This window comes from Mustela nigripes, chromosome 4 (assembly GCF_022355385.1).
Source record: "Mustela nigripes isolate SB6536 chromosome 4, MUSNIG.SB6536, whole genome shotgun sequence".
Taxonomy (NCBI): Eukaryota; Metazoa; Chordata; class Mammalia; order Carnivora; family Mustelidae; genus Mustela; species Mustela nigripes.
The window spans coordinates 46,182,192-46,208,060 of record NC_081560.1 but is presented as its reverse complement, the minus strand read 5'-3'; the positions used below and the strand labels follow the sequence as shown (position 1 = coordinate 46,208,060).

The 25,869-nt window shown below is 41.7% G+C and overlaps 1 protein-coding gene and 1 long non-coding RNA gene across 3 annotated transcripts in view; one reads left to right on the top strand and one right to left on the bottom strand.

Annotated features, from left to right (window-relative positions):
* Positions 1 to 25,869, bottom strand: part of SCRN1 (secernin 1) — a 60,188-nt gene that overhangs the window by 32,243 nt on the left and 2,076 nt on the right. For both annotated transcript variants that reach the window (XM_059396653.1, XM_059396654.1), the window contains exon 2: positions 5,229 to 5,388. In XM_059396653.1, the coding sequence (XP_059252636.1) occupies positions 5,229 to 5,387 (159 nt within the window). In that variant the 5' untranslated portion in view covers position 5,388. The remainder of the gene's footprint in view (positions 1 to 5,228; positions 5,389 to 25,869) is intronic.
* On the top strand, positions 1,522 to 25,796 carry LOC132015835 (uncharacterized). The gene is made up of 3 exons (XR_009403784.1): positions 1,522 to 1,613; positions 1,737 to 1,881; positions 25,629 to 25,796. It is a non-coding gene; the product is annotated as an uncharacterized LOC132015835 (long non-coding RNA).

Genomic DNA, 25,869 nt, shown 5'->3' with positions numbered 1-25,869 from the left:
TAAGAGACTCTTAATCTCAGGAAACAACTTGAGGGTTGCTGGGGTGTCAGGGTGAGAGGGATGGGGTGGCTGGGCGATGGGCATTGGGGAGGGTATGTGCTATGGTGAGCACTGTGAATTGTGTACGACTAATGAATCACAGACCCGTACTCCTAAAACAAATAATACGTTATATGTTAATAAAATTTTTTTTAAAAAATCAGTTTCAGAATAATATATATTCTGTGCTACCTTCATGAAAAAAGTAAGAAAATAAGGCTAAATATTCATATTTGCTTGCATTTGCACAAGACACTGGAAGGATGTGTAAGAAATTAATAAGAAGGGCTATATGGGATGGAAATCAGAGTGACTGGTAATAAGGGGTAGAAAGTCACAGTTAACCTTTTTAATATCACTTAATCTTTGAACCATATGAACATGTTACCTATTCAAAATGTTAAATTACATTAAAAAGTAACTTTACTTTTTAGTTAAAAACTAGGTCCATAAAAAAAAAGTAAAAAACTTTACTTTTTAACTTTTTAGTTAAAAACTAGGTCCATACAAAGACTTGCATACAGGAGGGAAGAAGGGCTAAAAAACAAAACAAGACAAAACAACAAACCGAAAAAAAAAAAAGTAAAAAAACCCAAAAACCTGCACACAAATATTTATAACAAATTTGTTCATAATTGCCAAATCTTGGAAGCAATCAAGATGTCCTTTAATAGATGAACAGAAAACTAGACCATGGTTCATCCAGACCATGGGATAGTTTTCAGCACTAAAAAGAAATGCACGACCAACCCAGATAAGGTCTGGATGAACTCTGAAAACATAACTACTAAGTGAAAGAATCCAGTCGGAAAAGGCTACACACCAGGATTCTAACTACGTGACATTCTGGAAAAGGCAAAATACTCTAGAGACAGTGCAAAGACGACTGGTTGCCAGGGATTAGGAAGAGATAAATAAAGAGGAGGAGCACAGAGGATTTTTAGGGCAGAGGAAGTACTGTGTATGATGCTATAATGGTGGATAGGTGTCATCACATACATCTGACAAAACCCATTAAAATACACAACACCAAAAGCAAAACAGAATGTAAAAGATGGACTTTAGTTAATAATAAATGTATCAATGTTGGCTCATGGATTATAACAAACGTATCACACTAACCTAACATGTTAATAACAGGGAAAGCTGAGGGAGGCCCCAGCTTTCCCAGGGTTATATGGGAACTCTCTGTACTTTTTGTTCATTTTTCTGTAAACATAAAACTGTGCTTAAAAAGAAAAGTGAAGCCTATCGATTTTAAAGAAGAGAAAGGGAAAGGGAGCCCAGTGCCAGCCAGGAAGAGTTCTGAATGGCATACAAATCAGCCCAGACTCTGATCCTGTAAACACAACCGTTTTTAAACAATGCAGTGACAGAGTTGTGCTCTGAAAATCCTGGTGACCTCACAGTCTGAAGGATCTATGAAAAGGAGAGCCAGGGACCAATAAGCAGATGACAGCGGAAGGGAGATGGGGGTGGATCTGAATGAGGAGGAGATGTGAACACAGGACCGGAAGCAATAGGACTTGGTGGCAGCCGTCCCCAAGCATCTAGGGATGCATGGGAAAATGAGGGTGAGTTTCCCTCTAGTCTCTAGATTAAACTATGTGGCAGACAAGGGTCTGACAGAGGAAGAGGAATAAGATGGGGAAAATGAATTTGGTTTCTGACCTGTGATGTTATTTTATTACCTGCAGAATACGGATGTGGAAATGTACAGAGACAGCTCCAAACACAGGTTGGCAGCTCAGAAAGGAGGTCAGGTTGTCTTGGAAACGAATTCTGGTATGGATCAAACTGCACTTGTTTATGCAAGGGGACGTCATTGAACTTCCAGTGTAGGTGAGTGATTACATACCATGCATTAACAAGGGAAAGGAATCTAGTCTACTTTCTAACCTGATTGTACCCGTGAAAGGAAAATACTGGGTTTTTTAGCCTATCCCTCCCAAAATTAAACATATTTTTCTAAAATATCTATTTCAGACATATTTATAAATGGCTTTTGTGTGATACTGTGGTTACTATGGCTACTAACAAGTGACCCCAAGATTTAGTGGTGTAAATCAACCATTTATTATCTCATGAATTCAAAGGGGCAGGAGTTTGGACAGGGCGCCACAGGGACGGCATGTCTCTACTCCACAGTGTCCGAGGCCTGGAATTGTCTGAAGGGCCATTCACTCAAACATCTGGCGGTTGGCTGTGGGTTGACACTGGCTGTTGGTTGAGGGACTTTGGTTCCTCTCCATGTGGACCCCTCCCTGTGTTCTTCCTACGTGGGCTGGTTTGGGCTCCCTTCACCATAGCTCCTGGATGCTTAGGGCCAGACCCCAAGATTGAGAGACTCCATGCCCAATGCTTCAATGGCTCAGCCCTGGAGGTCACATGGCATCACTTCCACCAGGCTACGCTGGTCAGAGCAAACGTAAGCCCTCACCTAAGTTCATGACCCTCACCTCCCCACCGAGACATGTTCATCACACTGTACAAAGTACGTGTAGGATGGGTTTTGGTGCAGCTATCTTTGGGAAATTAAATCTGCCCACGGGAAAATCAAAGTGTTGTTTCAGTTGGTATGACTCTTTGAGAAAAAGGAACATTGAGGGAAGACAGACAGGGGAAGTCAAAATAACTCAGACCTGCAAACTTCATTTATGCCCAGTGCACTCGGCTCCAGGAAGGGAGAAACATTCAAATCCAAGCAACATGGACATGGAAACATGAATGAATGAAAACCCACTTAAAAACTAGTGTGATCGGGCACGTGGGTGGCTCAGTTGGTTAGACATCTGCCTTTTACTCGGGTCATGATCCCAGGGTCCTGGCATCAAGCCCCGCATCGGGTTGTCTGCTTAGTGGAGAGTCTGCTTCTCCCTCTCCCTCTGCCTGTCGCTCCCCCTGCTTGTGCGCTCGCTCTCTCTCTTTCTCTCTCAAATAAATAAATAAAGTCTTTAAAAAATATATTTAGGCATTGCAACATTTAATAAATAAAATAAAATAAAATAAAACCTAGCACGATCATCAGAAAGCCTAGCACTCTTCTCTGCCTGTACGAAAGAAAAGTCCAGAAGTTTAGGGGCTTGGACCTGTTAGTGGCACAGCACAAGAGGAGAGCAGTTCTGAGAAAGTCCTATGAGAGACAGGCTGTCACTGCCCCAACCGCACACAATCCATATCCCAAGTCACGCTCCCATGTTGCCAGCCGCGTCCCCGCCTCTGCTCCATCCACCTAACACAGCCACTCCTAACAGAGTTCTGTTGCTCTCTGGTGCTGCTTTGTTGCCTTTAAAGGTTTGAAACAGTTAAAGATTCAGATAGGAAAATAAAACACACATTGATGAATACCTTTAAAACCTAGCACAATTACCAGAAAAAAATAAGTTTATCTTGAACGCATAGAATGCCAATGAGTAGAGGTTTATGTCAGTGGAAAGAGCTCATCAATTTACCTGCCCCTTTAGTTTTTTTCTCTACATTCTTCATCCTTTAACAAACAACAACCATTAAAACACACACACAAATGAATACGCCATAACCAAGATGTTTATTCTATGAATGCAAAGATAGTTCAATTTATCAGATAAACTGAAAGAAAAAAAATCCAGTGATTATCTCTGTATCACTGAGGGGGGGGCCTTCAACAAAATTTAACACCTACCCTTGAGGGTTTTTTTAACCACTAAAAATGAAAATTTTGATGTATATACACAATAAAACTATGCAAAGCTCAGTCCTAAAGCCAGTGTCTGAGTGACTAGAGAATCACTAGAGGTTGCCCCACTCAGGTCAGGAAAAGACAAAGAAAACCACTATCGTCACTAAATATTAACACTGAATCCAAGCTATCAGCCAATCAGATAAGAAACCAGACACGTAAGAACAGACTGCCTCTGTTTGTAGGCATTGATAACAATAAACCTGGAAAACCCAAGAGAATAAATGATAAAAGCTGAAACAACCAATGAAAGAATTTAGTAAAGTAGCAGACTTTAAAATTGACATCAGGCATGGCGAAAGTTTGACGGTACACTCCAGGAATATGGAGAAACAGGCATTGTTCCATCGCTAGCAGAAATGCAGAAGGACACCACCTGTGCAAGCAAATCAGATAAAGTCCAAAAAAATTACACACTTACTTACTCTGTGACCCAACAATCCCACTATTGGGATCCAACAATTGGGATATCCCAGTGAAGGACCGACAAAGATTTTTAAGCACTCAAAATAGGAATTGATGGATAGTCTTCTACCATGATACAATACATAAACCAAGACCAGATATTGTGACCGATACACCAGGCTATCAGCCCCTCCAAAATACAACAACATATCTGCAATAACAAAAGACTGGAAAAACCACCCAGATGTCCAGCAACCTGGGACTAAACCATGATACATCCATAGAATGGAACGCTCTGTATAGCTCTAAGTGAGGAATGAGGAATAGGACCTCTGTTTACCACATGGGGTGATCTCTAAGATATGTTTTTTTTTTAAAAGATTTTATTTATTTATTTGACAGAGAGAAATCACAAGTAGATGGAGAGGCAGGCAAGAGAGAGAGAGAGGGGAAGCAGGCTCCCTGCTGAGCAGAGAGCCCGATGCGGGACTCGATCCCAGGACCCTGAGATCACGACCCGAGCCGAAGGCAGCGGCTTAACCCACTGAGCCACCCAGGCACCCTCTCTAAGATATGTTTTAAGGTAAAAAAAAAGAAAAGTGGAGAAAAGCATACACGGTGTGCTACCATTCATCCAAGAAAGAAAAACATATGGGATAAAGGGGCATGTGTGTGTATGTTTGTGTGTGTAGTTTCTTACATGTGCAGGTAATTTTTTAAATGGAAGGACAAACCAAAAAAACTTTCAAGAAAAAGGAAAAAAATAAGTAGAGTAAATGAGACAAAGAAAGATACCAGACTTCTATGAATACACCTTATTTTATACATTTGACTTTGGAACCATGTAAATATTTTACTTACTTATAAAAGAAGGGCTATAGCCATGAATGTAGTATTAGTCCCCGTGTGATGCTGTTTTTAAGGCCACGAACAAACTTGCGTGGGATCAGGAATCACAGAACCGACATGGCAGTTCTGACCAGTGAGCCCAGTTAAGGAAAGGTGCACTGAGCCAAGCCGGAGGAAGGGAATGAGCACCAATGAGAGACTCTAACACGGGACTTACCTCAACCTTGCTCCCGGGTTCATGATCAGCAGCCGAAAAATACATAACCTCCTGTACTTCATCCCTGGGCCGAGCTGAATTTTTCCCAAACACCACCAGCCCGTCCTTAGCACGTGGTGGGAAGGCCACAAAACAGTAACTCGGAGGAGCAACAGCCATCCTGCAAAGAGAGAGAATGCCAGGGATGGCCTGGAAGCAGTTGTGACGTAGAACATTCCAGGAGTGAGTTCTTCAAACACATTGCACCAGCGAAAATAGTTTTCACATTGAACTGTGTGCAGCTCGCTCATTAAGGGATCCCAGCTGGCACATGAAGTTGGGCGCGCGCAGTAGAATTAACACAGCCACTGAGACCAGATAGTGTTTAGTACTCCATGGGATTAAACAAGCTCAGATTTGCAACAAGCTGCAGTCAGGGACAGCCAAAAGCGCAACGACGTAAGAGAAAGGAAAGGAGGTTATTGTTCCCCGCAGACAGACTGCAATCTGTCTCAGTAATGGAAAAATAAATAGCTACACTTGTAACATTGCCCAATGCAAGTGTCTTGGATCTAGAGTTGTGTGGCTTGCACCTAATGGATTTGGGGGTTGTGATGAGGAAATGGGTCTAGAAACAAAGTGACAGATACACCCCCTATTTTATATATTTTTACTCCACCTCAATGACACGATGCTCAGGGATCTCTTGGTTCTCCTCCAACCTTTCCAGTGCTGCTGGGCTGACTCGTTCTCTTTGACCTGGCCAATGAGCTTCCTCACTGCTGTATTCCTCTCTCCTCATTTCATGCTCCTTTCTCTCTGGGAAAGCTCATCCATGCCCATTGGTCACTCATGTGCCCGGAACCTCCACAGTCAATCCCAACCCATTCTTTCCTTGAGCTCCAGACCCGAAGACCCAAATGTCTTCCTGATACCCAAAGCTGATTTCTTCTTCTTCCCAAACATCCGAAACTCAAAAACTATCCTTATCACCTGCTTCTCTATTACCTAGCATATCACCAAATTCCACCTGTAAACTTGCTCTTCTAAATCCCTTTGGAAACTCGCCCCTTCTCCCCATCTCCACTACCACCACTCTGCACCAGCCAGCCATGTCTAGACTGGATCCCCATAATAGTCTCTTAAGGGGTTACTGCATAACCTCTAGTATTCCCCCTCCAAAACATTGGCACACAGCAACCAAAGCGATCTTTTCAGAAGAAAATTTGACCATGTCAGTCTTGTCACTATGCTTAAATTCCTTCAGGGGTTTCCCACAGTTATTAAAATAAAGACCAAAATCGATCAAGCCTGTGCCTCCTCCCCAGCCTCACCTCCCGCCACTCACCACTCACCATTCTGCTCTCTCAACGCCAGCACCGAGGCCTTTTTCCAGCCCCTCTGATCCTCCCAGGGCCTTTGCACATGCTTCACTCCTCTCTCTGAGCACTCCTCCCTTTGTTCCCTATACCAAAACTATTTTTTCTACTTAACTTCCACTCCCTCACATACCAGCTCAAATGTCAGTGGAATTTACGTCACTGTACTGTATGCGTTCATAGAATTCTACCTTTTTCGTTTATAGCAAATCTTAATCTGAAATACTTATGTAATTATTTTATTACCAACAATCAATGCTTGGTCTTTCCCCCCAAAGTCTAAGTTATATGAAGGGGGGGGGGGGCATGTCTCTTTTGTACACCCCTCTAAACCCAGCTGTATGCAAGGTCTTCTGCAGGGCAAATTTTCAAAAAATAATAAACAAGTGCTCTTTTCTTCTTTCTTAAAACTGAACCCAACCATGCCTCTGTATCCGGCTAGAATGCCCTCCCCTTAGTCTGTGCACATCCTTCAGGGTCTGATTCAAAACTCTTTTCTTTCAGGATGCCTTCTATAACGGACTCTGTCATTTTCTCAGCATCCATTGCCCTAAAGCATCCAGTTTGTTCTGGGGTGATATGTATTTATTGCTAGTAAATGTACTGCTTCAAATGTTTCAAGTAAAGATCCCTGAGGGCAGGGCCCAGACACCCAACTACGCAGCCCCTTTCTTAACCTCCTATTATGGGCACTCAACAAACATTATATTTTACACTATCATATTTGTGTCACCCATTATCCGACTTAGGTGTGTTTTATTTTACGATCCCAAAATATGAGTCAGAAGGAAAGCAATGTCCTCAGCAAAGCCCCCTGGGATTCAAAACTCAGCCGCACCACCCACTACTGTGTGACCTCGGCCAAGTCACGTCACCTCTCTGGGCCTAGGTTTTCTCTTCTGCAAATGTCTGGTCCCAGCCCATAAGTTCATCATCCAATGACGTGATGCTTGAGAACAGATTTGGCAAACTGTGGAGGCTGCAAGAGTGTAAGATATTTTATTTGTGTTTTGATTGTTCAAACAGAGCCGCATCTCAACATTTCTACAGGGCAGGCCAACCAAAACCATCTCACGCATAACTGGAGCAGCTATCAAGTCACAGAGTCAGTCACTTTCTGAGTTTGGAACCTTCTTTGTGAGAGACCCTATTGCTAAGTCTGCATCCAGGCTGTTTCACATTAGTCTGTCCCTGTACACACACACACACACACACACACACACACACACACACACACACTCACATACACACACACATTGTGCAGGGCAGGCCCCTCTGAGGGTACTGAGAAGCATGGGAGCTCAGAGCTCTGAAAATCATTCCCCTTCTAGGGCAGAAAATCCGCCCCCCCCGCCCCTTTGTGAGAAAGAAAAGGCAGGAAGATAAAGAAACTCCAGTTCCTTCTCCCTTTATCCTTTCCTAGTTCAACAAAAACGGCATTATCTTCAGACTTGAGGGGTAGGCAGCAATCAACCAAGACTTTGTATGTGTAAGAAAGACCTAGAATAATTATAAGATAAAATGCATTAATAGTGTGTTCCCAGAATTTGAGGGTGGGAAGAATTGCTGGCTGAGCCAAATAAAGTGAAAACCCAGATGAGAAGTTGGAGAAAGGGTACATTCACCTGTGTTTGTTTGCCTGCCACACGTGATAGGACCTCCCTTCCTTCTCCATCACTGGGTCATTTCAAAAGAGCTGATGTCTCATCTACGAGCACAACCTTACCTTACTTGGCCCTTAAAAATAGTAGCAATCCACTCTGCATTTATGAGCACCTATTCTATTCTTCAGCCAGGACATCTGCTTGGTTAGCAAGTCATAGGAATCACGTGATCGTGATCTGGATATAGGCGACAGAAGCCCAGGGGTATGTGGGCCCAGAGAGGCTGTCTTTTCCACTACATCTGGTGAAAGACCAGGAATACAAGAAGGGAACAGAATTTTAATGTCTATTTTATTTTACTTTATTTTTTAAAGATTTTATTTATCTATTTGACAGACAGAGATCACAAGTAGGCAGAGAGGCAGGCAGAGAGAGAGGAAGGGAAGCAGGCCCCTCACTGAGCAGAGAGCCCAATGTGGGGCTCCATCCCAGGACCCTGAGATCATGACCTGAGCCGAAGGCAGAGGCCTTAACCACTGAGCCACCCAGGTGCCCCTGTCTATTTTTTTTAATGCTAAAGTAACCAGCAAATTGTGTAACATATCCAGCAGAAAACTAGCCAAGAACAATTGTGCATTTTTCCTCGACTACCATTCTACACACTGACTAGCCTCAGAGATGACTTAGCTGGATCCTCTTCCACTCTCTAGAGCAGTGACTCCCAAAGAACTTTCTACCTTGATGGAAATGTTCAAATGTTCAATCTCCACTGTCCAATATGGTGGCCATTAGCTCCATACAGCTATTAAAGTACAGTTAGTATATATAATATGAACAGTGGTAGCCTGACCATGTAATTCTTTCTGATCTTTTCATATTTTCCTTTAATTTCCAATTTCTCTACAAGTATTTATACTTAACACAAACACAAAAATTATTTTTCAAAAATAAACCCAGTGGTTAGTACCAATCCGGGAATTTTATTTTATTATTTTTTTCTTTTTTAAAAAATATTTTATTTATTTATTTGACAGAGAGATCACAAGTAGGCAGAGAGAGAGGAAGAGAAGCAGGCCCCCTACCGAGCAGAGAGCCCAATGTGGGACTCGATCCCAGGACCCTGGGATCATGACCTGGAGCTGAAGGCAGAGGCTTTAACCCACTGAGCCACCCAGGTGCCCCTTATTATTTCTTCAAAGATATATTTATTTATTTATTTGGCAGAGAGAGAGAGGATGGGCAGAAGGAGAAGGAGAAACAGAATCCTCAAACAGACTCCCCGACTGAGATCATGACTTTAGCCGAAATCAAGAGTCAGACACTCAACCAACTGGGCCAGCCAGGCCCCTCGAATTTTATTTTAAAGAAAACACTTTCGCTCTAATTCTATGTCTTGATACATCTAAAGTTTCAAAACTGGCAAATCCTTATGATTTACAGTTATGATGCCATTTGCTATTGAGGTATAATTGACATACATCATATTAGCTTCAGGTACACAACATAACAATTCAGTATTTGGATATGCGGCAAAATGATCACCACAGTAAGTCTAGTTAACATCTGTCACCACACTGGTCAAGGAATGTTTTTGCTTGTGATCAGAACTTTTCAGATCTACTCCCTTAGCAATTTCAAATACGCAATACAGTATTATTAACTATAGTCACCATGCTGTACCTGACATCCCCAGGACTTTTTTAAAAATTATTTTTATTAACATATAATGTATTATTTTCCCCAGGGGTACAGGTCTGTGAATTGTCAGGCTTACACATTTCACAGCACTCACCATAGCACATACCCTCCCCAATGTTCATGACCCAATCACTAACCCCACTTATTTTGTCACTGGAAGTTTGTGCCTTTGGGCCACTTTCAGCCATTATGCCCATCCCCCAACTCCCAAGGATGAAATTTTTTTATTCAGCATTATTTACATTTATTCTCTGATACTTTCTTCTACTTTTTTCTACCACCTGCCTAATTCAGAGCTGTTCAAGGAGTACATAAATTTTCCTTCAAGGCCTCTTAATAGCACTATCTCCTCTGTTAAAGTAAAAAGAAAAATAGGCCCTTCCAGAAGTAAATTCTCCCCTGACCCTGAGATGAAATGCTTCTGAAAATGATTTAGGGAAACTGCTCTTTGTTTCTGTTATTGTCAAAATACTCATTAATATACCAAATAGTTACACTACAAAAGAAAAAAAAAATCTGACAAGTTGACTCATCTATATACTTTATAAAGCATACATTTAGAAATCTTTGTTTACAAGATTTTTATAAATTATTAAATTCTTCATGCATGACACAAGAAACTAAGACTTTTTTTCTCCTTTTCCCTCAGTTACCTTATATAGTATTGTGATATGATACTCTCCTCCACAAAGAAAAGTAAGCTAAAATTCAATGAACTCCCAATCGCACATGCTAAATAGAAACTTATTGCCTGAAAAAGTGTTCATCATTTATATTTAGCTTTGGAAAGCACAGTCTGCCATTTGATAATGGACTTTTCTATCATAATACTCTCTACTTAAACCAGCATTAAAATGAGTAGACAGAACTCACTCAGAAGTAAAGCCATGATGGCTTTTTTAAAAACTTGCTTGTTTTAGAGTGCCTGGGTGGCTCAGTCAGTTAAGCATGTGCCTTCAGCTCAGGTCATGATCCAGGGGTCCTGGGCCCCAGCTCAGAGGGTGGGCCTGCTTCTCCCACTCCCTCTGCTCGTGCTCCCTCCTGCACTCTCTCTCTCTCTCTCAAATAAATAAAATGTTAAGCAAAAAACAAACAAAAAAACAAAAACAAAAAACAAAACAGGGACACCTGGGTGGCTCAGTTGGTTAAGCAGCTGCCTTCGGCTCAGGCGTGATCCCAGCATCCTGGGATCGAGTCCCACATAGGGCTCCCTGCTCAGCAGGGAGCCTGCTTTTCCCTCTGCCTCTGCCTGCCTGTGCTCGCTTTCTCACTCTCCCTCTGACAAATAAATAAGTAAAATCTTTAAAAAAAAAAAAAAAACAAAGTTTAAAAAACAAAATAAAACTTGCTTGTTTTAAGATGCAATTTGTAAACCATTTTCTGAGTCATGGGGACCTGAAGAGGGGATGGGGAACAGCATTACAAACCAGGCCTGAAATGGAACCTAAGTGTATTTAAAGTTGTGTTTTCTAAACAGCATGTTGTGGCCCTTTTGAGGGTTATGAAATCGATTTAGTGGATAGGATCAGCGCTTTTTAAATAGGCAAGCATTCTTTTTTAAGATTTTATTTATTTATTTGACAGAGATCACAAACAGGCAGAGAGGCAGGCAGAGAGAGAGAGGAGGAAGCAGGCATCCTGCTGAGCAGAGATCCCAATGTGTGGGGCTCGATCCCAGGACCCTGAGATCATGACCTGAGCCAAAGGCAGAGGCTTAACCCACTGAGCCACCCAGGTGCCCCAGCAAGCATTTTTTAAATAAAATATATGCATCACACTTAATACGAGTAAGTGTTGTTACAAGAAACTTTAATTTGGGGCACCTGGTTGGCTCAGTCGTTGAGTATCTGCCTTCGGCTCAGGTCATGATCCCAGAGTCCTGGGATTGAGCCCCGCATCAGGCTTCCTGCTCTGTGAGCCTACTTCTCCCTCTCCCTCTGCCTGCTGCCCACCCCCCACCACTGTGCGCGCTCTCTGTCAAATAAATAAATAAAATCTTTAAAAAAAAAATTAAAGGAACTTTAAGTTTGGGTATACATATATAAACATATAAGTGAGTGCAGGCACTGGGTTGAGATACGACATTTCTCTTACTGTGGGTCTCAAGCAAAAATCTTTAAAAGCAACAGCTTAAAGGGTAGGTCTACTGAATAAGACTTCTTTGTGATAAATACCAATTAGGATTCTTGCCAAGTTAGCGATAAACTAATAGTTCCCATTAATGAAACACTCCAATTCAACTCCCATTGACGGTTAAACTGACAGGCATTTCCTAAGATGTACTTGCTAAGAATATTTTAAAGTACATTTGTCTGTGACCTGTACTGTATATTTTCTCAAACTGGATTATTTCTCACGTTCTATGCTGCTAGAAGACTGGAGACTGGGAGAAGGATGCGAGTGGCACTTATTAAAACATCAGGTAGCTGGTATTGTTTCTGTGGTGGAGAAAAGGAGTCAGATTATTCACCATCAGGAATGGCTCATCTAGCTGGTACTTGCCTTCTCTCAGCCCCCAGCTCCAGCCACGTCTCTGTATAAGCTGCCCGGCTTCCCTTAGATGTGCCCTGTCCAAGAGAAATTTCTGGGATGTTCTGCATTTGTGCCATCTAATACAGTGGCCACTAGCCAAATGGGGCTACTGAGCACTTCAAATATGGCTAAGTGCACCGGGAGCTGAATTTTTAATTAATTTAAAATTAAATAGCCAACATTCTACTAAGTGAAACAAGCCAACCACACAAAACAAATACTGTATAATCTCACTTGTAAGAGGCTCCTAGAAGAGTCACATTCACAGAGACAGAAAGTAGAAAGGTAGTTGCCAGGGAGGGGGGAAGGCGGGGTGGGAATGGGCATCGTTGTTTAATAGGGACAGAATTTCAGCTCTGCAAGCCAAAAGAGTTCTGGAGGTTGGATGCACAACAATGCGAATATACTTAACACGACTAAACCGTGCACTTAAAAAGTGTCATGAAGATGGGAAATTTATGTTATGGGAATTTCACCACACTCAAAAATTTTTTTTAACTAAATAGCCCCATATGGCTAGAGGCAGCAGACCCGTAACCCCACAGCTTCAGGGATGCTGCCGACTGCTGGGGTGACGTCCCCCAGAGCTGGGTCTAACCACCACTGTCCTCCTTATCAAGCTTCTTTGGGGCGTCACGGCTCCTCCTGAGAACGAGATGCTTGAGCGTCCCTGGGGTTCCCTGCACAGGGGCTCATTTTCCCGCTCGGGCTGGGGACCGTGGGCGGGGTGCAGGCGTGCAGGGCTGGAGCACGGCACCCCTGTAACTAGGAGACCACCTACAGAATGTCTAGACAAGGAGGGAGGAAGCTGCAAGTGAGAAAAGGTCTTTGTCCTCAAGCCCAGAGAGTTGTTGCTGCAGGGCACGAATGCTCTGCGCCCCAGCCGAGAGCCGAGGACGCTTTTCTTCGCCTGACTGCCAAACTGCCCGTGCCCCCTCTGTCTCAGAGCAGCCCCGGAGTGGCTGGCCCTCATCAGCCACCTTACCCAGTGAGAAGAAAGCCTTAAATTGCCTGAGAGGAAGCAAAGGACTGTCTCTCTAAGCGAGAGGCTTATTAACTGTCACGCAAGGAATGGTGACAAAGTGCTTTTACTTGCACACAAAAATGAAACCCAAAAGTCCAGCAAGCTTCCTTACTCTGCGAGCTCCCAGGTTGACCGAGCAGACTGGGTAAACATAAATCCGGGTTCTGTGAATTACCAGCCTCCAGAAAAGCCAGGGAGATATTATTTTATTATACTCTTTATTGATAAATTCATTTGATTATTGACGTTTCTGCTGAAGTGAAAACAGGACAAAGGAGAGGCACTTATGAATTGGCTTTTCTGTTGTGGATCTACTGCTGGGATTGTAGAGAATAAATAAGGTGTTTGGGAAAGGAATTATCGAACTAGAAATTGGATGTAAATGCTAACCGAAACCAATGAAAGGTTCAGCAAGCTCTGCCTGGAAGAAAGTGTTTGGTTGAAAAGTTCAAGATAGAGCATAAGGCTTTGGGAGCCCACAGCCAGGGAATTCCAGTTTCTAATACTCAACGCCTTGAACAAGGAACTATTTCACAGGAGAAAGACCACACGGGGCACTAAGTAAATAAGCAGTTTTGAAGTCAACCTAGGTTTGAATCTCATACTCCTGTCACCTTTCTATGACAGGATAACAACAAGCCGCAGTGAGGTGAAAATGAGCTGAAACTTGCAGATTCGTATAAAGTGTTCAGTCCCCATCCGGGACACAGTAAGGACTCATAGGTCCTCGTGAGGATGAGAAAAGGCCGTTGAGGAGGGCTGTTCCTTTGTCAATCAAGGTCTGATCTGTTCAGACTTCAGAAACTGGCTTTTTCCTTGACATATCTCAATGTTCTGTCACCTTTTGAAGATTTTGTTCATTGTCACTTGATGCCTTGGCCCTTTCTCTAATTTCAGGGCCAACACCTCCCTGTGACAGTTAGCTGCCTTGGTCATCAGCCCAATCTTCAGCTGACGTACCTCCCAGCAGCATGTGGTGGGACGGGGACGGCAGGCTGCACGTTGGCTTAGTGTGGCCCACGATGTTGTCCTCGATAGCATTTTCTAAAAATCTGAACTAGCAGCTAACATTTTTGGATCTAGAGCTTTTTCACAGAAATTCAGATACTTGCCTTCAGAAAACTGGCAACCCTAGGTCCACATTCCTGCAGGCCGTCAAGACTGGAGCTCAGCAGGGGCTCCTCCCCACAGTCCTCTCCACCCCTTGCCTCAGACACCAAAGACAGTGACTCCTAGCCTCACCCTAGGGCTATTGCTTTTTTCATTCTTTCTTTTTTCCACGTTGGATCAGCTGTACTCATTTACCATGCCACGTGGCCCTGAAGCCCCATGGGTACAGAGGCAAGAGAATGATACACTTTAAGACAAACAGACCCTTCCTTGCTCATATCCTGACTCTACCCACCAACTGCAAGAGACAGGCAGATTCTGAACTCTCCGCTCCAGAGTTTCCACATGAGAAAATGGAACTAATCCCGTATACACAACATAGAACTTGCGTTTATGGGAGAGCATATGGAAAGCACCAGGCCCCGTGGCTGTATACAGTGGGCGATAAATAAACATTTACTTTCCTCCCTCTTACTCACTGGTGATGGTTTGCCACCATAATGCCAATCCCTACTATGGCTTTCTCACCCTTTATCGCCAACGGTTTACGCTGACAAATCAGACACACGGTCCAAAGTGTAACTAAAATGTAAGGAATTGCACTGCAATGAGAACATCCAGATCTTAACCGCCGGTTTACAGAGAATGCAAATGACACCAGAGGGAGGCAATCCAGAAAGTCTAGAAGAACTAGAGAAACTATAGGACAAATCTGATTTCTTCAAAAACGACAACAAAAACTGCAAGGGAAGAAAGAGTAAGAGACAAAGTTACTGAAGAGATCAACTAGTAGCACTTAATTGAATTTATTTGGGTCCTGATTTAAATAAATGGTGCAAAAACTTTATGAGACAACTGAGGAAATGTGAACACTGATTGAATATTCGATGATATTAAGGAATTCTTGTTTTAGATACTCAGACATTGTAGCTATGCCTGAAAAAAGAGCACGTATCATTTAGAGATACATGCTGGAATATTTCCATGTGAAATGACACAATAAAAGTAATCCAGGGTGGGAAGAAACAGTGGAAGTTCAGATGAGACAAGTTTGGCTATGTAATAAAAATGGCTGAAGGTGAGTAATGGGTACACAAGTGGTTTAATATACTGTTCTATACCGGATATGCTTGTCATTTTCTACAATAAATAACTTTTTAAAGCAAAGCACAGGAGGAGTGCCTGGGTGGGTCAGTTGGTTAAGAGCCCAACTTTTGATTTCAGCTCAGGTCATGATCTCAGGTCCTGAGATAGAGCTCCCGTTGGGCTCTGCACTCAGTGGGGAGTCTGCTGGAGACTCTCTGCCCCTCCCCCTGATCACACACTCTCTCTCTTCCTATAAAATTAAATAATAAATCTTTAAAAAAATAAATAAAATAGAGCACAGCACATGATGAGATGTTCAAATTTCTTTTAAGGTTAGAAACAGGGGCGCCTGGGTGGCTCAGTAGGTTAAGCTTCTGCCTTCAGCTCAGGTCATGACCTCAAGGTCCTGGGATGGAGCCCCGCATCGGGCTCTCCGCTCAGCGGGGAGCCTGCTTTCCCTCCCTCTCTGCCTGCCTCTCTGGCTACTTGTGATCTCTGTCAAATAAATAAAATCTTAAAAAAAAAAAGGGGGGGGGGTTAGAAACAGCACTAGACTGATCAAATACAGGGAATATTTTCTTTTTCTTTTTTTTAAGATTCTACTTATTTATGTGACAGAGAAAGAGATCACAAGCAGGCAGAGAGGCAGGAAGAGAGAGAGAGAAAGAGAGAGTGGAGGAAGCAGGCTCCCTGCTATTTTCTAGAGTTATTATTTGTAACTTGTCTGGGACTCAGATAACCTCTCTGAGAAAAGACTTTTGGGGAAAGGGATGGAGAAGGATCTTAGTTTGGGTTGGTGTATTTGTGCAATGGGGGAAAAGGTGAGCCCGTGGTTCCCGCCACCCTGCTGTACCTCTTTCCTTCAAATTTCAAGATGTCTGCCTCTGCTCATCAGCCTGTAATTCCCATGAAGGCAAGAACTCTTGCATAAGCCCTTATTTCCCTGGCATCTAGCACACAAGCTGGCACATAATAAGACCTCAAAAAACGTTTGTTGAATAAAGGAAGGGGAAGGGACATAGCTATATTTTACCTTCAATGAGAGAAAAAGAGCAGGAAAATCCCATTTTGCCAAGGTGTTCCCATGCTGTGGTTCAGTCCGTGGGATTCATATTTGACCACGCATCAAAATCATCTCGGAAGTTTGTTACAATGGCAGATTGCTAGACACACCCTCCCTGTAGATTCTGTTCAGCAGATCGAGGCTGTGATTACAGGCAGGAGATCTCTAACGAGTGCCCAGGGGATTCTGATGCAGTCAGTTCACACCGGTGTGTGATACCCACTGGTGCAGATGATTTAACTTCTTCGCTCTTCAGAAGCATTACTCATTTTTTTCTGCCTGGCTCTTTGACTCTGAAAATTTGCAGCACACACATAACAGTACAATAAACCCCCATAAGGCATCCACCAGCCTCAAAGGCCATCAACTTTCTGTCTTCTTTCTCAATTCTATTTTTAAGGAAACCATTTAATTTTAATTGAATACCGCTGAATTCTCTCTGCCCTCAGGACAAAGGTGGGTGAAAACCATCCCTGATTAACTGGAGAAAGCAGGGTTTTCTTTTCCCTAATAAGACAAATGGTGGGGGAGGAGGATATGCTTTCTTGGTCTCTAGCTTTAACACAGGGAAATCAGAGTGCATGATAATGAGGAAGATTTGGGTTGTTAATTGTTATTTCAATGTCTTGCATTTTTTACTACTTTAAAGAAGTCAAGTTTCATCCAACTCTTTAAAAATACCTTTTAAAAAAAAATGTTCTTCGTTGAACAAATGCAAGATAAGCAACTATTATGATTCCTCTGCCTTGGATAGAAAGTGAGAATTTGAGACAGGAAAAAAAGAAGAGTTAAATATTTCGAGTAGCTGAATATTCTTAAATCAGTAAAATGGCTAAGAAATATCCTCTTGTATACTTTTTTTCTTAATGATTGAGATGATCACAAAGTTAGTTGTTATTCATCCCAAAAATACTGCTAATAAAGGTTATTAGCTACAAGAAATGAAAAGAGTGTCTATTTAAAAATTCAAAACCAGAGTGCCTGGGTGGCTCACTCAGGTAAGGGTCTGACTCTTGGTTTTGGCTCAGGTCACGATCTCAGAGTCATGAGACTGAGCCTGGTGTTGGGCTCCACGCTGGGCATGGAGTCTGCTGGAGATTCTTTCAGGGCAGCTGGTTGGAGCAGTCAGTTGGGCATCAGACTCTTGTTTTCTGCTGGGGTTGTGATCCTGGGGTTGTGGGATTGGACCCTGTGTCAAGCTCTTCACTGGGCATGGAGACCCTCACTCCCTCTGCCTCTCCTCCCACCCCGCCCCCTGTTCTCTCTCTCCCTCTCTCTCTCAAATAATAAATAAATAAATCTTTAAAAAAAAAAAAAAAGATTCTCTTCCACTGTCGCTCCCCTAGCTCACAATTTTAAATAAATAAAAATTGTAAAACCAAAATTCCAGATAATGAATGACTATTCAATTTCATCATAACCCCTGATAATTTAATGGGCCACTGCTGCTTCATTCGCCTCCCCCAAAAAACAGCCATTTAGATTATCATGAGTCAAAAAAATAAAACAAAGCAAAACAAACATGTGATACGTCATTGGCTATCTGTACATAACACGGAAAGCCGGAAAATATATAAACACACAGAATTGGGGTGTCTGGGTGGCTCAGTTGGTTGGGTGACAAACTGTTGGTTTCACCTTGGGTCATGATCCCATGAGGGTCATGGAATCGAGCCCTGCACTGAGCCCTGCCTCAGACTCTGAGCTCAGTGCAATGTCTGCATGGGACTCTTTAAAATAAATAAATAAACAAACAGAATCAACCTGTTGAAATGAAAAGAGGTCATACAAATTAAATATGGTACCATTCGAATGATGTATGTTATCTAAATAGATGAAGCAAAAAGATCATAAGCAAATGCAACAAAATTTATAAGAGCTGTAGTATCTCCTGAGTTGCAGAATCACAATTTCTTAACCTCCATATATTCAGGTATTTTCAAATTTCCCACAGGAGAGTACAGAATTTGTAATGAAAATATTTAAAAAGAAAGGAAGGAAGGAAGGAAGGAAGGAAGAAAAGGAAGAGTTGTAATCAAATAATCTACTACCCTAACTCACCGCAGGTAATAAACACAGTCTCTCACTAGGGCAGAGACCCAGGAATTGAGGAGAACTGTATGGTCATGGCAAATGAACTCATTTTACATTTGGGCCAAATCTGATTCTGCTTCATTTGCAATATATGGTCACATTGAGAAATATGAATAAAGCAAAATGTCCAACGTAATCATTCATGTGACAAACTAACAGCTAAGGAAATGTAGAATTTTTTATATATAGTCAAACAGAATATTGTGTATCAAAACCTGAATTTATTCATTGAATAAGTGGTAAATGGTCACTTCACAAAAGTATTCTTCAAATCACTCCGGAATTTCTCTATAACACAAAATATTGTAATATGATGTGTTCCAACTTACAGATGTCAAGAATTTTTTCATGGAAACCCCCAAATAACAGTCATTGTAGTTGGCTTTGGTAATACTTCCAATGAATTTGTATGTACTAAATGGCAAGAGAATCCTATACTATTTGACAAACAGTAGTGCAGATACATATGGCTCATTATTTGTGTACGTTCAAGGTTGGGACACATGAATTCAAGGACCATCTGCAAAAACTCTACCACACGGAGTGGCCTGTCCTTCACTCCTGGTATTTAAAATATGGTACCACTTACAAAAAAAACTCAGGCTGCGAGACTGGCGACTATCATGACTCCTCTGCCTTGGATAGAAAGTCAGAATTTGAGCCAGAAAAAAAAAATGTCCTTTTAGGGATTTTAGAGTGAAGGAAAAAGGAAAGATTAGTTGAATAGCGTCCATTTCTTATGGCTATAACAATTTTTTAATGGCAGGAAAGACTAGATAAATAGCACAAACAAGATTAATTTTCCACTGGAGCTTGCCAAATTAGAACAATATAGTCAGATCAAGTTCATTGTAAGGAAGATGTTTTCCAGTACATGGCATATGGGAAGACATTTTCCGTCTTTCATAGTAACACAAAGAAAGAAAATGACTTGTATCACATTAATGATATAGGTTAGACTGTGCAGTTAAGTTACTCTAAGAGGTTACATTATAGCTTTTTAAGGAAAAATCAGACACGTCCCAATTCCATGTACAGCTCCTCCACTTATTAAATTCTTTCATCTATGAAGTGTAGCCATGATATTCACCAGGAAATAGTATGGGGATTAAATGAGATAATATATATATATATATAGCATATACGGAATAGACAAACACTCAAGGCTTGCTCCTTTAACTTGTTCTGGAAGAATGTATTTGAGATAGGCAGGTATGTGGTTAGCTACCAAAAGCATTATCTGTGGGAACGATCTTGAAACTGCTAAGCAAGCCACATCTAGGGTCCTTTCATTTCCTTCTTTTCTCATTTCTGACATTGCTGCTATTGTGTCCACTAATTTGGCAAGGTTGCTTTGAATCATGACCTTCCTACTCCCACCATCTGTTTTCTTCTCCCATCTAAATAATGCATTGTCTAGTCTCATCTTTTCCCATTAATGTGATTTGATATGTACCTGTTAACTCTACAAAGTGGGATTTCAAAAACTCTTCTCAATCATTCTTAAAATGGTGATTTACATTCTGTCTCTGTAAAAAACTGGCCAACTATTCATTTCCTACAGAAGAAACAAAGTAGTAAGACTTAAATCTTATTGGTAACCAGGGGATAGCTTTATTATATCTAGCAAAATTTGATCTAAAAACTCCTTTGTAAATACCCATCAATGCTAGGGCCATTTGCTGTGTTTTGCCTTCAGAAAATGTATCCCATTTATTATAAAACAAACAAACCTGTATTTGTATATGTGAATATATACATGTATATTTGTATATACATATATGTATGTGCACACATACATTTATGTAAATATAAGTATATACAAAAGGGAGGAAGAGAGAGAGAGAAAGAGAGAGAGAGAAGAACCTAGAAGGATTAATGGATTACTATCTAACAGAATAGGCAGTGAAAGTAAGGACAGGATACAGAGATAGAAGCTTTAAATTTTACTTTATCTAGTTATGTCATTTTAGATTTATAGAAAGCTCATATTACTTTATTGGGCTTTTAATTATTTAAAAAAATCTGTTGCTTTAGTGCTTAAGAAAGACATTTTAAGATTTCATTTAATTCTTTTAGGTCACTAGGGCACTTCTAAATGCAATTTTAAAAATACACTAAGGTTTTACTTTGAGAGGAGAAAGAGATATTCAGAGGAGCCTCTGATCATTACATTATTTTAATTAGAATTTTAAGAAGTCAAATGAATTACGAATATGTACTTTGAGCCCCTAACCACCTACAAGCACCTTGTTCAATCCAGGAGGAAAATGAAACTAAAACGATGTTTTCAAGGTCTTTATCACCTAGAAGAGGTGCTCATGAACACAACCAAGAGAGAAGGGCAGCGACCTAACTTAAAATAATGATTAGAAATCCTTATAGGAGCTTTCAAGGATATGTAGCTCACTTGAGGGGGTTATAGTAAGCACTGGGAGATTTAGGCTAACTATTAAGGACAGAAGGGAACATTAACCTCTCTCTGCTTCAGGTGAGACTCAAGCTGGTTGGCCCTCAGCTCCCTCCCCTCCCCTCCCGGTCACCTTGACTGAGTAACCTGACACTCCACCCAGTTCAGCTCACCACCATCCCAGACTGGGCTGACGATGTGGGAGCTTGTAGAGGAGGGTGTGATTAACGCCTACATCACTCCTGCCTTCTTGGATAGCAGGTTGCTCTTCTGTCCCAATGGGAACAGGACATGTCATCTTAGCCATCCCTCCCACTACAAAAGCTCTGTAACCATCCTTTAGAGTTGCTGAAAAGACTGTTCCGAATAAGGCACAGACTAGAGGTAAGGATGACAGTGAGGATAGAAGAGACCCACAGAATGATGGGAAAGGATGTGCCTGTCCCTGGCACAGGGCAGGGACAATGTGCTAGAGGGCTGTGGCTGATCTGCCTTGGAGATAAAGCAAGTATAGATCCTACCTCACCCCCAATAACTATCTTCCACATTTCTTGGCTCTTCCAACCATTTCTTTCCCAAGTTCCATTAAACTTTTTAAAAACTTGGCAAAATGTTTCCAGAGCCTCTGAGGACCTATGATCCAAAAATGATACTGGCTTTATATATTCATTTAACCAGGAGTAACTAAAATAATTAAAATCACAGAATCTTATATTATTACATGTAATAATATAAAACACATAAAATATTACAATCTTACATATTACTATTGAGTATGAAGCATTCACTATGTGCTTAGTAACATGCTAAGCAATACATATAAATATATTAAATATATAAATAATAAAATAACTTAATCCTCACAACGTATTACTATCCCCCTTGTTTAAAATATTGTATTCATTTATTTGAAAGAGAGAGACTGAGAGAGCATGCACATGAGCGCGGAGGGGGCAGAGGGAGAGGGAGAAGCAGACTCCCCACTGAGCATGGAGCCTGACACAGGACTGGATCCCAGGATCCTGAGATCATGACCTGAGCTGGAAGTCAGATGCTTAACCAACTGAGCCATCCAGGCGCCCCTTATTATCCGCTTTTTAAGGGTGAGAAAATTGAGATCAAGAGTGGTTAAGTCTTGTCCGGAATCATATAACTAGAACATAGCAGAGAGAGAACCCAGACTCTAGAATGCCCCAAGCACCCAGACTCTACCTGCTATCCAAAGTACGAAGCGTCCCTGTTGGTATGGGCTCTGAGCCCATCCTTGGAGTTATGTAGTTTTCTTTATAGGGCTTGGCTTCTGCCCACTTTCAGATAAGTTTACCAGAGAGAGATGTACAAATCCTCAGTCGAGGAAACGGTAAGGGTTTATGGGGACACAAGAGAAGATATGAAGAGCAGGGAGAGATGCCTGCGTTTTGCTGGGAAGATCCAATACTATATGGAGGTGTCAGTCTTCCCTACAGTAATCCATGGAGTCACTGGGCAGTCATCAATCTTGGATACAACCATGACCAAAAACGACCCTGAAGCTCATCTAGAAAGGATGTGGGACAAGCCAAGAAGTTTCATAAATGAAAACTAATGAGGAAAAACTAGCCCCACACGGTATTAAACCATGTTAGGAAGTTTTAATAATTACAACCGTTCAAGACTGACACAAGAACAGACAGATTGACAGAGCAGACATTACTGAAATATACTCATATAATGTAGGAAATTAGCATATGATGAAAGCTGAATTTGAAAGCAAGGTGAAAGGATGTACTGAACAGTAAATGTTGTTAGGATAATTAACTATTTGGGATGGGGAAAGCAGGGGAGAAATCTGTGCAGATCACCAACTCACTCCTAATCTCCCCCCTCCAAATATTGTTACTCAAAATTTTTAATTTTTAGAACACATATTGGTAGAACCAGAGGAAGGCTGGTCTTCTTGTCGTTGTTGTCATCTTATGCACACGTGCATACGTAAAAGTGATCTCAGTGTGTAGTGTTGTAATAAAGTAATGTAAGTTCTAATAAATCTTTGTGTTTTAATATGTCATATCTCATCCCACAGAAACCACCCAGCAAGTCAGGGGACAGTTGTCATTCACCCCATTTTAAAAAGGAGACTGAGGGGCACTTGGGTGGCTCAGTCAGTAAAGTGTCTGCCTTCGGCTCAGGTCATGATCCTGGGATCGAGCCCCACGTGAGGCTCTCTGCTCAGCAGGGAGTCTGCTTCTCCCTCTCCCTCTGCGTCTGCCCCCTGATTGTGCCCTTTCACTCTCTCTCGTGAATAAATAAATTTTTTTTTTAAAATCTTTAAAAAAAAATAAATAAAAGGAGACTGAGAAGCATCTTGATGAGTGACTGGCTCAAGGTCACACCCCCTAATTAGAGGCAGAACCAGAGCTTGGACTGTGAATGAGATGTGTTCACCTCATTTTGATGTGCTAGATATGTTTGTGAAACCAGCCATCTCAGATGTGGAAGTCACTTTCCAGTGTGACATGTAGTTGTGTCCACGCTGCCTTTCCACCACCCTGGTTCCTGTCCCACCACCACAAACCCTACCAGTCACAGTTCCAACCAGTCCAAACCCTGGACCACTGCACGCTCTGCTTTTTCCACCTCAGAACTCTCATAACTCAGCAGCCCCCAGGTACTTCATATTCATGCTCTCCAACTCCCTAGGGTCCCCACGCACTCCCTCTTCATAATCTCCCTCCCTCTTCTATCCAAGTATCTCTCTCCTTATACACACAGTTCTGTGCACAGTACCACACACCCCAACCAAACTCCGCTTTCTGCTAATGCAAGACAGATGCAAACCACATCGTGTAATCTTATGTTTTCTAGAAGCCACATCTAAAAAAAGAGAAACTGGTGAAACTATTGTTAATAATATAGTTTACTTGAACTGGATATATCTAAAATATTACCTCAATATATAATCAACACACAAATTATTAATGACATAAATTCTTTTTTTATACAAATTTTGAAATCTGGGGTGTAGTTCACACATCTTTGTGGACTAGCCACATTTCAAGGGCTCAAGAGCCACATGTGGATAATGACTACTGGCTATTGAATTGGACAGCACAGACCTAGGCTGTCATTCCAATGAAAATGGCTTCAATTACTGCTGGATAAAGAGATCATGTGTGACTTTTTTTTTTTTAAGATTTTATTTATTTATTTGACAGACAGAGATCACAAGTAGGCAGAGAGGCAGGCAGAGAGAGAAAAGAAGAAGCAGGCTTCCTGCTGAGCAGAGAGCCTGACTCAGGGGCTCCATCCCAGGACCCTGAGATCATGACCTGAGCTGAAGGCAGAGGCTTTAACCCACTGAGCCACCCAGGCACCCCATGCATGACTTTTTAAAAAATAACTGAATTATTCTTCTTCAACAAACACAAATTGCTCATGTTCAAGAATCTCCAAACCTTGTGATTTTAAGTATCTTTGGCATGTCAGGGGGATTAAGTGAGTAAATCTTCAATTCAGGCTCTAAGGTAAGCTCCTGCTTTTTTAAACAGCACGTGTGGCATCATCTGTCTTCCTTTGCACATAATCATCCATACCTAGCTCCCATCCGCTTCTCCACTGTGAATTATCCTCCCTCTTCCCTGCAACCTGTGCAACTTCTTCTATAGATCATTGGCCTGAAGAAATGGAATGCACAGAAGAAATATTTTGTATCCTCATCACTTCCATGCAAATATTAACCCATTTACACTTTCCAATCTGGCTTTAGTAGATCTTTGGTTACTGGTATATGACCAAGAAAAATCAAATTCAAATTCTAGAAAAAGCCTCTGTATGCAGTGCTGCTTCAAAGTTATTTTAAAACAGTCTCGTTCACATTTTACTTAAAATTCGACATACTCAAAAGCTATTATATATCCCACTTTGGTTTCTTTTAAAAAGAAGTTGACCCAATGATTCTCCACAAACACGAGCCACACATTTCTTAATCCAAGAATGCATGTCTCACTTTAAAGAATAGGAGTAAAATTATGTTTTTGGTGCTTAACTATATAAGCAGTCTAGTCACTGGAAAATGTGGAGATAAGGTGCATACAACTTAATAAGTTAAATGGTTTTGGGATGCCTGGGTGGTTCAGTGGGTTAAGCATCTGTCTTCAGCTCCGGTCATGACCCCAGCAGGATAGAGCCCTACATCAGGCACCTTGCTCAGTGGGGGGCCTCCATCTCCCTCTCCCTCTGCTATTCCCTCTGTTTGTGCACATGCTCGCTCTCTCTCAAATAAATTAAAATATTTTTTTAAAGTTAAATGGTTTTGAATTTGGAAACTAAGATGTAGTCACTCACTTTAAATATCCATTGATTTTTATATTCATGTTACAGTTTGCTTTCGAATTGCTCTGCTTGCCATCCTAGTAATGACAGGTCCGTCCCTTTTTCCCTAGGCTGTGAAATGTGGCATGTAGAACCCTGACCTGGGCAGTTACGAGACCTGGATTTCGATCCTCACTGCCAGTTGCCAGCCAGCTATCTGACCTTGGGTGCAGCCCAGTCACCCTGCTGGCTTCAGCCTCCAGGGCTGTAAAAAGACGGTTGACAGCAGAGTGCTTCCAGATCGCCATTCCTGACCGAAGCACTAATCTTCCTCTATTCCCATTATCCCTGAAACACTTGCCTCCTCATGCA